We start from the raw sequence: 14,957 nt of genomic DNA on the forward strand, positions 1-14,957 counted from the left end.
AGAGCACAACAAATATCCAAACATATCGGTACACAACCTCCACAGCAACAACAATAACGACCATATAACGTGCATAGACGAGAGAAGTGTCACCACCAACTACTCTGATATTAAAACCTATCTTGCTACATATACTTAATTTTCAAATTTTACTGACAAGAGTTCTTATAACATACCAATACAAAGTATATCAACCATAGAACATTCTCGATATTCAACTTAATCAACACAAGAACTACAAGAGGATTTAAGAATGAATGCAACGCAACATGAACTCAAATTTTAATAGACGTTTTTAAATTATACCATGTTTTAATGTGTTTAATGTGCTATATATTTTTAGTGTCTTATGATGTGGCATATATATTTTAATGTGTTTATGTACTCATGTCCATGCTCAATCAATAGGTTTTAGTTTATCCTACCATCACTACTTTTAATCAGAGCTATTTTAACGCGACATACTGCAATATATTTTACTTCCATTTTTTATCAGACATCCGGATGCTCTTAAGTAACTTCTTTGTAATTTATCCCATGACTGTAAATTTGTGTGCTAGCTGATGATGGCCAAGATAGGTCAAAACCGGTACTAGTGTAATAATTCATCCACAATAAATGTATTGATCGGTGGAACATTTTTCTTATCTATTACATATACTGCGAGGTTTGTCGGTGATTTCCTCTCGGCCCTCCATGAACGACTTGTGCCATTGGAGAACTTGTGATTTGGACAAGCAATCAGTCCCAAAGGCCTGCTGAAGTAATGGAAACGTTTCGGTGGCAGACTTCCCAAGTTTAACGCAAAATTTGATAGCGTACCATTGCTCTACAGAACGATTCATTGTGCCGTATTACATGAACTCAAAACGGGCTTGACGGAAGCGCACATCCTGACTCTCCGGCAGCTTGCTACCGAATAAGACAAAGAGCGTTTGAAGCTAACACCACCTCCACCTAGCCCAGCAGGTACACGCTGCGGTGTACAGTTGCATCAGAAAAAAATTGGTTGCATTAGTTATGGAATGCACTATATAAAAATTAAACAAGAATGCCATTAAAATGAACAGGAATGCCACTATTCTAAAAAATACTTAAGGTTATGATACGTACATATGGTACAGTTTTGGGGGTTAGAGGGCATTTTCCCTGGCCCCATGATTTCTACATATTTTAAAAATTGTATTTGCTCTTGTTGAAATTGGTTTTATGAGATGTTTTATGAAGCTAATAAATTATAGTAGAGAACATTTATGAGGACTATTACAATTATGGCCTCAATTCCTATAGCAAACCAATGAAGCACTATAAGTGCATCAAATGTAAATCAAATGCACATTAATTCCAAATTATGTGTTTAGGAAACGGGGAGCAGGTGCTCGTTTGAAAGGAAACAGACTGTCACAAATACAAACTATAAAAGGGTATGTAATATCTCAATTTGATGGTGCAAGGAGGTATGGATCTACAGTTCACTATTGGCATCTGCAGATGTGGGCACTAGAAAAGGCTAAAATGGTTGGCTTGGTCAATTTCAAAGCTTCCATGGCTGAATATTGCATTTCATCCAGGCATAATACTACATTTGTCTCACGTAAGGACATAGAAGACGATAATATTATACATCAGAAGGCACAACAATTTGTGGAAGAAGTGAACATGTTTATAAAATAGGAGGGTGTGGAGAAAGGTAATGTTTGGAACAGTGACCAGAATCAATTCCAGTATGAAATGTCTTCAGCATGAACACTGTCCTGCAGAGGTGAGAAAACTACAGGTAGTGTGTTGCAGTCTGTACATAGCTCTACCTACAGCTACACAATTGATGTGACTTTATCATTGGCAGGCAGACTAGCAAACAAGTTAAACATCTGTTTTCAAGAGACACAAGGCACTTTTGGTCCATATATTTTAAAGAAACTTGCAACAACCTGTCCACGAAACATTCATGTGGAGGCAAGCAAAAGTGGAAAAATGACTAAAGAACACATCAAAAGTTTTCTAACTTCAGTCCTTGGCAGACATGTAACAAATGAAAAGAGCCTATTGTTGTGTGATTCCTAGGCAGGTCATAGAGATCGTACCCTTCTAGATGCAAGTTTTTCAAACAAAGCTGTTACGCTGAAGATATTGCCACCGAAAACAACAAAATATTGCCATCCTCTTGATGTTTACTTCTTTTGGCAATATAAACTCTATATCAGAAAGGTTACTGATTTTGTAAGACTACAAGGTGCCACAACCACAAGTGTAGGTACATGATCATTATTTCATCATGAAACTTCTCTCTGTGATTTACAGTCAATTTGCTGGACCTATGAATTACTATGTTGCAATATGCTTGGCAAAAGCCAGGTGATGACATTGTCATACCAGCATCATTTGAAAATGTAATTAGTGTGGCTTTTGATATTAGACTGCGTGAATGCAAAAGTGATTTGGAATGTGATAACGTGGCTTTAGTGAGGTGAGCACATTGTTCTCTCCCACTTTGTTTTAACCACTTCACCGAAATCTCGCATCTGCACTTTGAGGACTAATATAAGCACTTTCAGGTGTGTGGTACTGCTGTATATGTGTATTTTGCACTATTATAGGTACTTTAAGCAGAGAGTTTTTGGTACTGCTGATTGAAAATGCAATGATACACTGATGCCGTTAAAATACATAAAATTTCCCTCCTATGGTATTGGTATATTGTTACTTCGTTTCTCTCTATTAAAATGTTACTTGAGGTAGAATGCAACATTTTGCATGGAAATGCTGCACACCACTGTTTTGTTTATGATTGCTTGCTATTCTAAGCATGGTTGCGTGCGGTTTCGAGTGTTGGAGGTCAAAGATGTCCCTTGTTAGCAATTCCCATTACGTATGCACTAGACATATGTCATAATAAATATTGCATCCTTAAAATTAATACTTCACTATTCTGTGGTTAAAAAACTACTTTTGGCTCACCTAATACTCTACAAGGGTTGGGAATGAAATAACCTTTTTGATTCTCTTTTTATTGTGTTTGTATTTGAAGACCATTTAAGGTACTGTGCAGAGATGCGAAGAATGCAAGAATGAGGAATGTGGCCTGCAAGCACAAACTTCCTGTTCTACCCAGACACATTGACTCTTATCTGCTCTTATCTGCTACGTGAAAACTTTGACTCACACTTTGCAATTTGCTGGATTACAACTGACAAGAGGGAAGAGCTGCCAGTAGAAGATAATATAAAGTCGCCTGGGTAGTAGCGGAGTTGCTATGGTAACCATTGCGTCACTGGCTCTGCTGGTGAAAACTACTTTGCCCTGTGCCTCACCGGGCATGTGCATTCTTCTGATCTCCCAACAATAAGTTTTGTTCCATGTCATACCTTTCTGTAAATAAGCAGTTGTGTACATATGAACTTAAATATTAGGTCAAAGAAACTTTTCCGCATGTTCCATGGTAGGTCAACCAAAAAATGCAGTCTTTTAACATAACCTAAATGCTGCGCTATGAGCAAGAAGTTCTATCACTAACATTTCATTGTAATTTTTAAATGCACTCAAGAGATTGCAGCACTATTCACTTTCTCTTCTGATGCTTCATGAGATTCTCAAGATTTTAGCTATTTGTCTCAAGACTCTCAAGCAAAATAAATTTCCATCCCTGGTTTAAAAAGTGAAATAGATGCTCAAGATCTTGAATTGCACCACAGTTGTAATCAGCTTTCTGTGTATAACCCTGTAGTTTGAATGTAGCCTTGGTTTTAGGCATTCCAGTTTTTATCCCAGTAAGTTTTCCTGACAAGCAAAGATTGCAAAGTACATCCTGGAAAGTTTGCTCTGAATAGATTCAATTTATAGGAGTCTCATCTCCAGATTACGAGAGTCTAGCCTAAAACAGGCAATCAGTAGAGTTTGACACACTAAAGTACAATGGGGTGACCCCACTTTAAAGTGTTCATATACCGGGCGAGTTGGCCATGTGGTCAGGGACACGCGGCTGTGAGCTTGCATCCGGGAGATAGTGGGTTCGAATCCCACTGTCAGCAGCCCTGAAGATGGTTTTCTGTGGTTTCCCATTTTCACACCAGGCAAATGTTGGAGCTGTACCTTAATTAAGGCCATGGCTTCTTCCTTCCAACTCCTAGGCCCTTCCTATCCCATCGTCGCCATAAGACCTATCTGTGTCGGTGTGACATAAAGCAACTAGCAAAAAAATAAAAAGTGTTCATATACAGTTTCCCCACAGTAGGCCATAATAAGTTTAATTACTGTTGTGAAAGGGAACCAAAATTAAGACACATTCAGCCTAAAAAATAAACAGGAGCATCATTACCCATGCTACAAGGCCTTAAGAAAAAATGGTTGCACATAACAGGCAATCAACAAAAGGCAAGTAGGCAAGACACCAGCACTCTTAGAGAAATTTCTGGAAGAACAAGAACCTATGTGGGCTAAAGGTCCAAAGACACAGATGCTAATCCCATACTAAAAAGGGAGATTAATGGAAGAACATTTAAAGCTGAAACAAGATTTTCAAAATGTAGAGGCTGAAACCTTTAGTCACCCAATACAAAATTTGAATGGGAAATGAGTGAGGGTCACTTGCATTTGCTTACATTACATATTCCAGTAGGAAATAGAACTAGAGTCCGAAGACTTCACAGAAGGTCCTACATTTAAGCCACCAAAATAAAATATTACATTAAGGAATGGCTGAAAACTTTCCCTCAAACTACCTGCAGGCACGATCATATGTTTAGGTAAATTTTGCCAGTACCATATATTGCTGGCTCTTCTTCAAGCAGACCGCGCCCCTGCCTCCCTAGCCCCCCCATTGCCTCCGTCAATTTGCACTCTCAAACACTGGAGTAATTTGGACAAGACAACCCTAAAGTGTCCTCCCTATATAGTTGGATAGTGGAAAATTCCCATTGTAATTAAACTATAATATGTTAATGGCTGAATTTCCATACACACCCGTGGGTTTGATTGTCTAGAGAACGTATTTATTTACAAGCATGTGATAGGTAGATTACAATAGAGGAGGAACCAGTTAAAGTGTTAACAACTTCGGTACAGTTAAAAAACTATCCTCAAAAAATGTTTATAAAATCCCAAAACTAGAATTTCTCTGGCCATTATTTTGTTTTAGTCCACCAAATCTCAGTATTAAATAGATGGCAGAGCCATCTCACCATCGCAGAAGAAAGTTATTGGAAGTTTAAAAGTTCAAGTCTGGTGGCACAGATGGCCATAGAGAAGGTGTGCAGTTTAAATAGCCAGGGAAGGTCTAGAATGATAATAATAATAATAATAATAATAATAATAATAATGATATATTGCTACTAAAATTTCAGATCATTAGAGTGAGAGGAATACCACTGATATGGTTTATAAGCTATTTAAAAATAGGCACAGATTGTCAACTTAAATAATATGAAAAGTTCTGTAAGGAATGTTTTTTATGGTCATTCCAAGTGTTGTTTTTTGGGTTCAGCTTTTATGAATGATATCTTTAAGTATGATTTAGACGACAACCTCGTTATTTGCAGGTGCCAGTATCTTATTTTATTCTGGGGCAGTCATGATGTTATGACACAACACAAGGTGAAGGATCTCTCCATATTAAGGCAACAGTCTGCAGATAAAAATAAATATTTTGGTAATTTTGGAAAGAAAAAAGTACGTCTTATTGAAAGGTTAATATGTCTTCTTTCAAGTTATAAAATTATTCCATGATATTTAAACTAGTTATCAGTTTAAAGGACTCTGTTTACCAGTCTGCATAAAGGGACATGCTGTCTACCGAGCAATCACGCCACAACATTAAAAATATTCCGCCAGAGCTGTAATCATGGTGTTTATATAATAGAGTGGTGGCCAAAGAAGGGGTTCCTGAAATATAAAAGTCAGCCGTTCACCCGCCTCTGAAACAAAATTTGTACCTATGTCAAGAGGCTAGCCTCAGGGAAACTTTTAGCAAAATATACTGCTGCAAAGACACAAAATGTTAATGAAAACCTTCATAGTGTTATTTGATCTCAATGCCCAGAAAAAATTCTTGACCGGGCAAGTGGCTGTGTGGTTTGAGTTGTGTACCTGTCAGCTTATATTTGGGAGATAGTGGCTTCAAACCCCACTGTCGGCGGCACTGAAGATGATTTTCTGTGTTTTCCAATTTTAACACTATTAGAGGTACGTAGGTCGAGTCATAAGTCATGGCAACTAATTTTTTTCTTGCGAACAGGAGACAACACGGACAATCTAAGATATGCATTTGGAAATGTAAGGTATGTACTTGCGTATGATGCCACTAGATGGTGTGTGTAAACAGCAGTGTGGGTCTAAGCATGCCCCTAAGTTCAGTGTGTGAGGTAGAACATCACAAAATGGAAGTCAACAAACAGGAGCAACGATCGTATATTAAAATAGCACACTGTCAATGCAGTTTATTACAATTTCTTTTTATTGTACTAACTGCGCTGTGCAGTGTGAATCAAACATCCAGGCCTTTTGGACAATGCCATAATCGTACGTGATAATGCGACAACCCACACAGCAACCATCATTCAGCATCGCTTACAATGGTGGGAATGGGAGGTTCTTCCATACCTGCCTTATTCACCTGATCTGAGCCCATTTGACTGTGATCTAATCCCAAAAGTCTAGAAGCCATTCTGTGGACAATGTTTTGCTAACAAAGAGGACATAATAACAGCATTTCGGAGAGAGGTGTTGCATGATAGCGGAATTCAGCGCATGTTCCACCGCTGGCAACGCACAGTATAAACCTTGGGTGATTATTTTGAAGGTCTGTAACCAGTGTAGACCTGTCCTTTGTACATAGTCTTGTGTATTTGCTATCTATACCATAATAAAATAATGTTTACCAATGGCCTGTGTTCTGTCACTTTCCTACGAGAATCTCCTGCAGTCAGAATTTGTCTTCAGGCACTATGCATAAGTACATGCCCTGTATTTCCAAATGCATATCTTAGATTTTCCATGTTGTCTCCTGTTCACGAGAAAAAAAATAGTTGCCATGACTTATGACTCGACCCTCGTAAATGCTGGGGCTGTAACACTTTCTTATCCTATCGTCACCATAAGACTTATCTGCATCAGTGCGATGAAAAGCATATTGAAAATAAAATTTCCTTATTTCTAGGAAGAATATTATGTTGGCTGTATCAGGAACAGTCTCATTAGTCAAGGATACCATATGACTGAAGTTATCAGTACTCGAGAAGGGAAGCCTGATGTGCAAATTGGTGAGACTCCTGAGTGTAAATAGAAGGATCATTGACAAGTAAACAGTGTCCAGCGATGTTGAATTGTTATGCCTCCAGATGCCGGTATTTGGGGAGAAGGTGCTGTGGTAAGTAAGAATAGGTAAATATGCGATTGTGGAAAAATGTAGGTAGTGTTGCAAGGTAATTCGTCTATCGTTTTGTTGTCAAATTTCCAGTTTTACATATTAAACCCTTTATTACTCCTGTAGTGTTTTCTTTAGCTTGACATTTTTACGGTATGTATATCAAAGTTACATTACAAACCCTATATACAGAGTTTTTAATTGCAATATTTCTTAATGTGGTTGGGATCCTTAAATCCCAAATTTTGATTGCAAATTTAAATATATATATATATAACTCAATATAATTTATATTCGGTAACTTAAGCACACGATGTTGTTTGAACATGTATTTTCTACTAAATTAGAAACTCATCTGGTAAGGTTGTTGGTGTCTTCTTTAGGGCCCCACGGATAGGGCTGGTTGTGTCATCATCGGGAGAGCGGCTTTCTTCTCACCAGGGGTGATGACACGGCTGGACAGTAGCAGTAGGGTCATTAATATTATTTCTTCCTTCTATTTTATTATCCTTTATTCTTCATTTTATTTTGTTTCTTAATATTAAGTAGAGACGATGGACGTGGCATGTAGGGACTAAGGATGACTTCTGTGGTGACCCTCCCTTCCGAGTGAACATGTATGGGGGCTAATTCGCCTGTTATGTTAATAAATACTATACTATACTAAATTGGAAACATTTAAAAACAAATTTTGCAATTAATAGAAAAATAGATTTAAAATTTTCAACAAAATATATTTTCCTAGACTATTTAAAATGCTTCCTCAAATACATTGCTAAAATTTTCATGAATATCCACATGAAGCAAAAATATCTGATTATATTCCGACTGTCAGCTTAATTGTAATTATTCCACTATCAACTCATGTAATACAGTTACCTTGGTGTTCCAAAAAGCTAGTGATTCACTAGTGAGACCATGAAATTCTCTCACTGTCAAGAATAACAAAGTCATAAGAAAAGTTGATTATACTGAATGCTAGCTTTGCTCTGGTTTTAAATGGAAGATTATCTTTCAACTACAGTGGAACCTCGATATCGTGAATCACCTCAGGAGCTAAATTTTATTTGGAGTTATCCAAATTTTGAGATATAGAGAATATCATTTCTGATCATGTATAGCACATAACTGAATCATATGTATCTATGGGCTTACACTGAATACATTACTTTTAACAGTATTTAAAAATATACAAACAAACCTTAAGTTACAGAATTACTTTAATTATAACCCTTATTGTAGTTACTCCTTAGAAGACAAGATAAAGTACATACAGTACTAAAACAAGAAACATACATCTGTTAACACCTTTGGAAAAAATCTGTTAGTCTCTTCTGTTTTTTACTGTTAACCTTCTTTTCGTCCATACACTTTTCAACATTATTTATTGGTATGAAAACACTGTCATTTACATTTGACTGACTCTGTATGTAGGATCAAAGAATAGCCACTGCACTTAATGCCTGGTCTGCTGATGGTACAGGAGAAGGTAGATCCAACTCTTCTTCTTCTTCTTGTTCTTCTCCTTCAGCAGTATTGATGGTATCTGTACAAGACTGTCACTATAACGTCAGAGTCCACATTTATTTAAGCCTCAAAATCAGCTTCACAGTTAACAAGCTGCTGATACACCACCCATTCTTGGGGAACAAGAGTTTCTTCCTCCTCTTTGTGTTCTGAAGCTTTTTAGTCACCTTTCAAAAATCCTGCTTTGCAAAAGGAGTTGAATTGTTTCCTGCTTCACATCAGCCCACAATTTACTCAGCACTGTTATCCACTGTAGTAGATTAATGCCCGTTAATGACTCCTCAGATTAACTTCCTCTCAGTATTCTCTGAACTGCGCTCTTCCTATTGAATTGCTTCAAGTTTTTAGTCACACCTTGGTCCATAGGCTGTAGTTCGGATGTTAAGTTTGGTGGCAAGAAGACCACACGCTCTAGCTTTAACTGCTGAACATGCACCTTGGGACGAGCAGGACAGTTGTCTACGAAAAGGAGAATTTTCCTTCCTTCACGTTGAAACCTCTCGTCAATAACACGCAGCCGAGATTCGTAAATGGAGCTTGTCATCTGTGACTTCGGGGGTTGCTTTTGTACGTGACCAGTAATTAATTCACAATGCCAGTATAGTTGGTCCGTTATTGTACATTATAAATTTTCCAGCTAATTCATTCCTAGTTGCCAACGTTTTGCCCCAGTGTGCTAAGTTGGGCTCATCAGTTGGTAAATAGCACACCTTCCAAGATGCATGGCTAGTGCATACCGTGGAGGCCACTGCATCGGCTAATTGGAGCCACCAGCAGTGCCAGTGCACTATGAGAGACTTTGTCTCATTTTCAAAAATTTATGCCTGCCTGGCCATCAGATGATAAAGATGTTGGTTCCCATAGAGAAGTTGAAATATTTGTCCCTAATGAGTAAATTTATAATACCAATATACTGTAGTTGGTCCGTTATTGGACATTATAAATTTTACAGCTAACTCATTCCTGGTTGCCAATGTTTCGCCCCAGTGTGCTAAGTTGGGCTCATCATTTGGTAAATAGCACACCTACCAAGACGCTTGGCTAGTGCATACCGTGGAGGCCACTGCATAGGCTAATTGGAGCCACCAGCAGTGCCAATGCATCATGAGAGACTTTCTCTCATTTAAAAAAATTGATGCCTGCCTAGCCATCAGATCATAAAGATGTTGATTCCCTTAGGGAAGTTGAAATAATTGTTCCGAGTGAGTAAATTTATAATACCATTATACTGTAGTTGGTCCGTTATTGGACATTATAAATTTTCCAGCTAACTCATTCCTGGTTGCCAACGTTTCGCCCCAGTGTGCTAAGTTGGGCTCATCATTTGGTAAATAGCACACCTACCAAGACGCTTGGCGAGTGCATACCGTGGAGGCCACTGCGTAGGCTAATTGGAGCCACCAGCAGTGCCAATGCATTATGAGAGACTTTCTCTCATTTAAAAAAATTGATGCCTGCCTAGCCATCAGATCATAAAGATGTTGATTCCCTTGGGGAAGTTGAAATAATTGTTCCGAGTGAGTAAATTTATAATACCAATATAGTTGGTCCATTATTGGAATGAGTTAGCTGGAAAATTTATAATGTCCAATAACAGACCAACTATATTGGTATTATAAATTTACTGATTTGGAACAAACATTTCAACTTCTCTTTGGGAATCAACATCTTTATCGTCTGATGGCCAGGCAGGCATCAGTTTTTGAAAATGAGACCAAGTCTCTCATAGTGTATTGGCACTGCTGGTGGCTCCAATTAGCCTACGCAGTGGCCTCCATGGTATGCACTAACTATGCGTCTTGGTACGTGTGATATTTACCAACTAATGAGCCCACCATAGCACACTGGGGCGAAACATTGGCAACCAGGAATGAGTTAGCTGGAAAATTTATAATGACCAATAACTGACGAACTATACTGGTATTATAAATTTACTCTTTCAGAATAAATATATCAACTTCTGTATGGGAATCAGCATATTTATCATCTGATGGCCAGGCAGGCATCAATTTTTGAAAATGAGACAATGTCTCTCATAATGCATTGGCACTGCTGGTGGCTCCAATTAGCCTACAAAGTGGCCTCCTTGGTTTGCACTAGCCATGTGTCTTGGTGGGTTTGGTACTTACCAACTGATGAGCCAACTTAGCACACTGGGGCGAAACGTTGGCAACCAGGAATGAGTTAGCTGGAAATTTTATAATGTCCAATATCGGACCAACTATATTGGCATTATAAATTTACTCATTCGGAATAAATATTTCAACTTCCCTACGGGAATCAACATCTTCATCAATCAACATATTTATCATTATCAGTTAATTCACACCCGAGAAACAGCAAGGGTTCATCGATTTTACGATCACTAGAAGTTTTAGTTTTTTGGTTCCTGTCACATTAGCTCCCAACATCACTCTAACCCATTTTTTTTTACATGTTAACTGTTCCTCGCAAACCATAACTACCATATTGCACAGTTAATGTTGTACAAAATTCGAGTTACAGATATTTTGTGCTCAAGGGAGGAAAGGGTTTCTTTGAGAAATTGAGAAATTTGGGTAACCAAATTTCAAGTAGTAAAGAAATAAATACACATGGAGATTAGGACAAATGGCCGGGAAACTGAAGTTGCTTTGAGATACTGTAAATTCAAGTAATGAAAATTTGAAATATCGAGCTTCAACTTTGTATTATTTTCTGATATACCACTGTTGGTGAATCCTGCACAATACAACCTCAATTTATATATTAAATTAGTTTGGAGGAATCATTTGTTTTGTTCTGGTTCTAACACTCATTGGGACCCTGTAGGACTAGAAAGTTTTAATCCAGTATTATTTTAAATCTAGGACATAGAAATAACACTTCATATGTCAAACTGTTTTGGAAGAATGAATATTTTAATTTTGAGAGATAAAACCAATTTGACTCCCTTCAGTGTGAAATTTTTAAAAGAGGAAGCCATTTTCTTCTCTGTTTTGAGTTGGTTATTGTACAGGGTGTCCCAAACAAATTGTTGGCAAATATCTTTTAAATGATATGTTGTTACGAGTTGACAGAGTAAATAGAGTACGTAACCTTGTAGCAGCCTGTTTCTATGATTTATTAGCTAAGCACTAAACTACACACAACTTTCTCTCATAATGCACACTTTTACAGTTTGCACGCTCTCTCGCTCTCCCCCTTCAGTTTTTCATGTGTTCTCATACTACACAGTTTTACATTCACACACAAGGTCCCACGTTGCACGGTTACACATTATCTCCTTCGCCGCCAGACCACACTCTAACACGCTAGTCCAACAATCATGGCAGTTCACACACTTCACAGCAATGGCAGTCGCTCACGAGCTGAGCCACACCAACTGCAACCCAGGTAAGTCACTCCTCCCTTATATATCTGCACCAGTCCTTCCAGAGCAGTCCGGATGCTGGATGTGTCCAGGAACTTCACGAGATGGAAGACTCCAGATTAATCGTCTGGTAATTTCCATTGTCCCATGCCGTGCTACCACAGACGGAAGAGAGTGGGGGCTGGTCTGGCACTTAAGTCTTGCTCGTGATTGGCACGGTCAAAGCACAGGCGGGTGGACTGGACCGATACGGTGATGTCTCCACCCATAGCAACTGCTGTTGGATGCTATAACCATTACAATATAGGTAAAACTAAATGCTTTGTCTTCCAAATCTTATTGGTGGTAGGGCACATTTGCACCATTTGTTTTGGTATTACACTCTGAGACATGCTCAATGATGTAATATTACTGCAATCAAATTAGTAAAGCAAATGATATAACATAGATGCTATGCATTTTCTGTGCACAACAAAGAAAAATTGTTAATAAAATAAAGGGAAGAGCCGATCACTGTTATAACTAAATAATAGTAATATTCAACTTCTTTATCCAATTAAGTGCAACAAAATAGACCATTCAAATGAAGAGGAAAACAGAATTTCTGAATATTCCAAGATATTTGTAGTGACAATAACGGAGCATATATAAGGAATGTCTTGTGACAGTACATGTTAGGTGTGATATCTAGCTTCTTTTTAATCATAGTGCAGGTAAGACAGTAGAACTCACCTTAAAGCAGGAGACAACGAATTTGGAAGAAAGCACAAACCAGCAACCAACTTCTTAAATATTTATATGTTTTTCATAAGAACATCAGAATATGTACTGAGTGTGACTACAATGATCCTGAAGTTTACAAAAATTCCAGTAGACATAATGTTACACATTTGAAAGAAGTAAATAATTCATATGTACAAATAAAGAATTACTTGGACGTGTACACCATGGAAAGAAAATGCAACAGTTTCGTAGAATGATTATCACACTGGACAATCATGAAATATGACAGTGATGGTTCAATATTCCAAGTATATTTTGTGGCATCTACCTTACTGCCAAATAAAAATCTTTTAACTGACCAATGTTCAAGTTTGATGTTGTAATATTCTGTTAAATATGGGAGGCATGGTTCATAAATATATTTTTTCTGTGTCAAGCTCAATTGCTTGCTCAATGTCTCTTTTAAAATGTGTAGTTGAAACCAACCCTATAGCAGTGTGCTCTTTGGATGAATGGCAATGATCTTGTCTCTTTTATTCCTTCCCATAGAAGTCACAGTGAACTTCTAAAAAAACTTGCCAATTCAGTTCTCTCATGTAATGCTAAATCATTCAGCCGTGGAGAAAGACATCAGAAATATTCACTAAATATAATGGCATTAATAATCACCACATTTACAGAAGTGTACTTGGTGGAATAAAATTAAATGCTTTGATTTATAAGGATTCATGTTTATTGAGAAATGCACACAAAGTGCACATCAGTTAATGTGGACAATTTTATTAGGACTAAATCCCTCAAAGACTGCCTTGGAATTTGGTGTCAAAGCAAACAATGTAATCCATTTTTTAGTTATGTATGATGCTTTAAACAAAGCCAATAAAAACATTCCAGCTGCAATAAAGTATTTTTATATTATCAACACTGAAATATAAAATGTCTTATTAAATTTTTACAAAACTATTAATGAAGATTAACTGCTATTATAAAGGAAAAAAAAGAATACATTGACAAGATTTTCATCTAATAGCTTATGGTGCAGAAATGTACAGTTTTGGTATTCATAATTTAAATCTTTAACTGCTGTCTGATTGAAACTAAATATGTTAAAGGTGACTTAGAACCATGTAAGAAACGAACCATATACTAGACAAGATGTAGCACAGCAATAACACTTCCCTGCTGAATATGTTAAGGAATGCTTTTGGAGAAAATATTTATTTCTATAGGCCTTATGATATTACAAAAGAGGCAGAAAGGTAAGCCACAATGACTAAAAAATGTTTGTGCTTAAGAGGACACTATAATGAAATTTCTAACTTCTACATTTTTCAATGAATTTTTACCACTTTTTTCTGAGGTGTAACTCCTCAGATATAGTAATGCAACTGACTTTCAATATTCTGCCTATTCAACTTTTTGAGTAGGAATTTTTTACTTTAGTTTTACCAGCATCGTTAAAAAAGTCTCTTGCATCACAAAATTTTTTTCATTTGTTCCTTTTCCTGCTTTGCTATATGCACCTTTGGTCTTGCTGGTGACTGATGTCCACAGCAGAAGTTGGTACTGGCTTCCCACTGATGGACTGAAGGGCATCAAATGTTCTACCACACCCTATATTGAACTCACTTACACTGCTCACAATACCAAACTGAAGCTTATTTTTAGTAACAAATACTTCTTTTGGACACTTATTACAAAGAACACTGTGAATGCTCACATTTGGATTTTGTGTCATCCCTTTTGTGCACCTTTGTAGCAGTGCATCTGATGCATTATTTTTAAGACTACATCATACAGAATACCATATCTGCTACTCAATTCTTAGATTACATTTAAATCCAAATGAGAGAGACGTAAGAAAGGGATGATTTCTTAGTAGCAACTCGAGGTGTGTGTCCAGTAGAGCATGGGAGAGTTAAATGTTAGCACAGGCCATTTAAAGGAGGCACTGTGAGCTTTAAAAATGGTGGAATTTAAAAAATAAAAGCCTTTTTT

The 14,957-nt window shown here is 37.3% G+C and overlaps 1 protein-coding gene across 1 annotated transcript in view; it reads right to left on the reverse strand.

Moving 5' to 3' along the window:
• Positions 1 to 8,793: 8,793 nt before the first annotated feature.
• The window catches only part of LOC136885100 (zinc finger protein 676), a 33,869-nt gene continuing 27,705 nt past the window's right edge, over positions 8,794 to 14,957 (reverse strand). The window contains exon 8 of the mRNA XM_068230071.1: positions 8,794 to 8,903. Coding sequence (XP_068086172.1) covers positions 8,794 to 8,903 — 110 coding nt within the window. The remainder of the gene's footprint in view (positions 8,904 to 14,957) is intronic.

The sequence above is a fragment of the Anabrus simplex genome, chromosome 13 (genome assembly GCF_040414725.1).
Source record: "Anabrus simplex isolate iqAnaSimp1 chromosome 13, ASM4041472v1, whole genome shotgun sequence".
Taxonomy (NCBI): domain Eukaryota; kingdom Metazoa; phylum Arthropoda; class Insecta; order Orthoptera; family Tettigoniidae; genus Anabrus; species Anabrus simplex.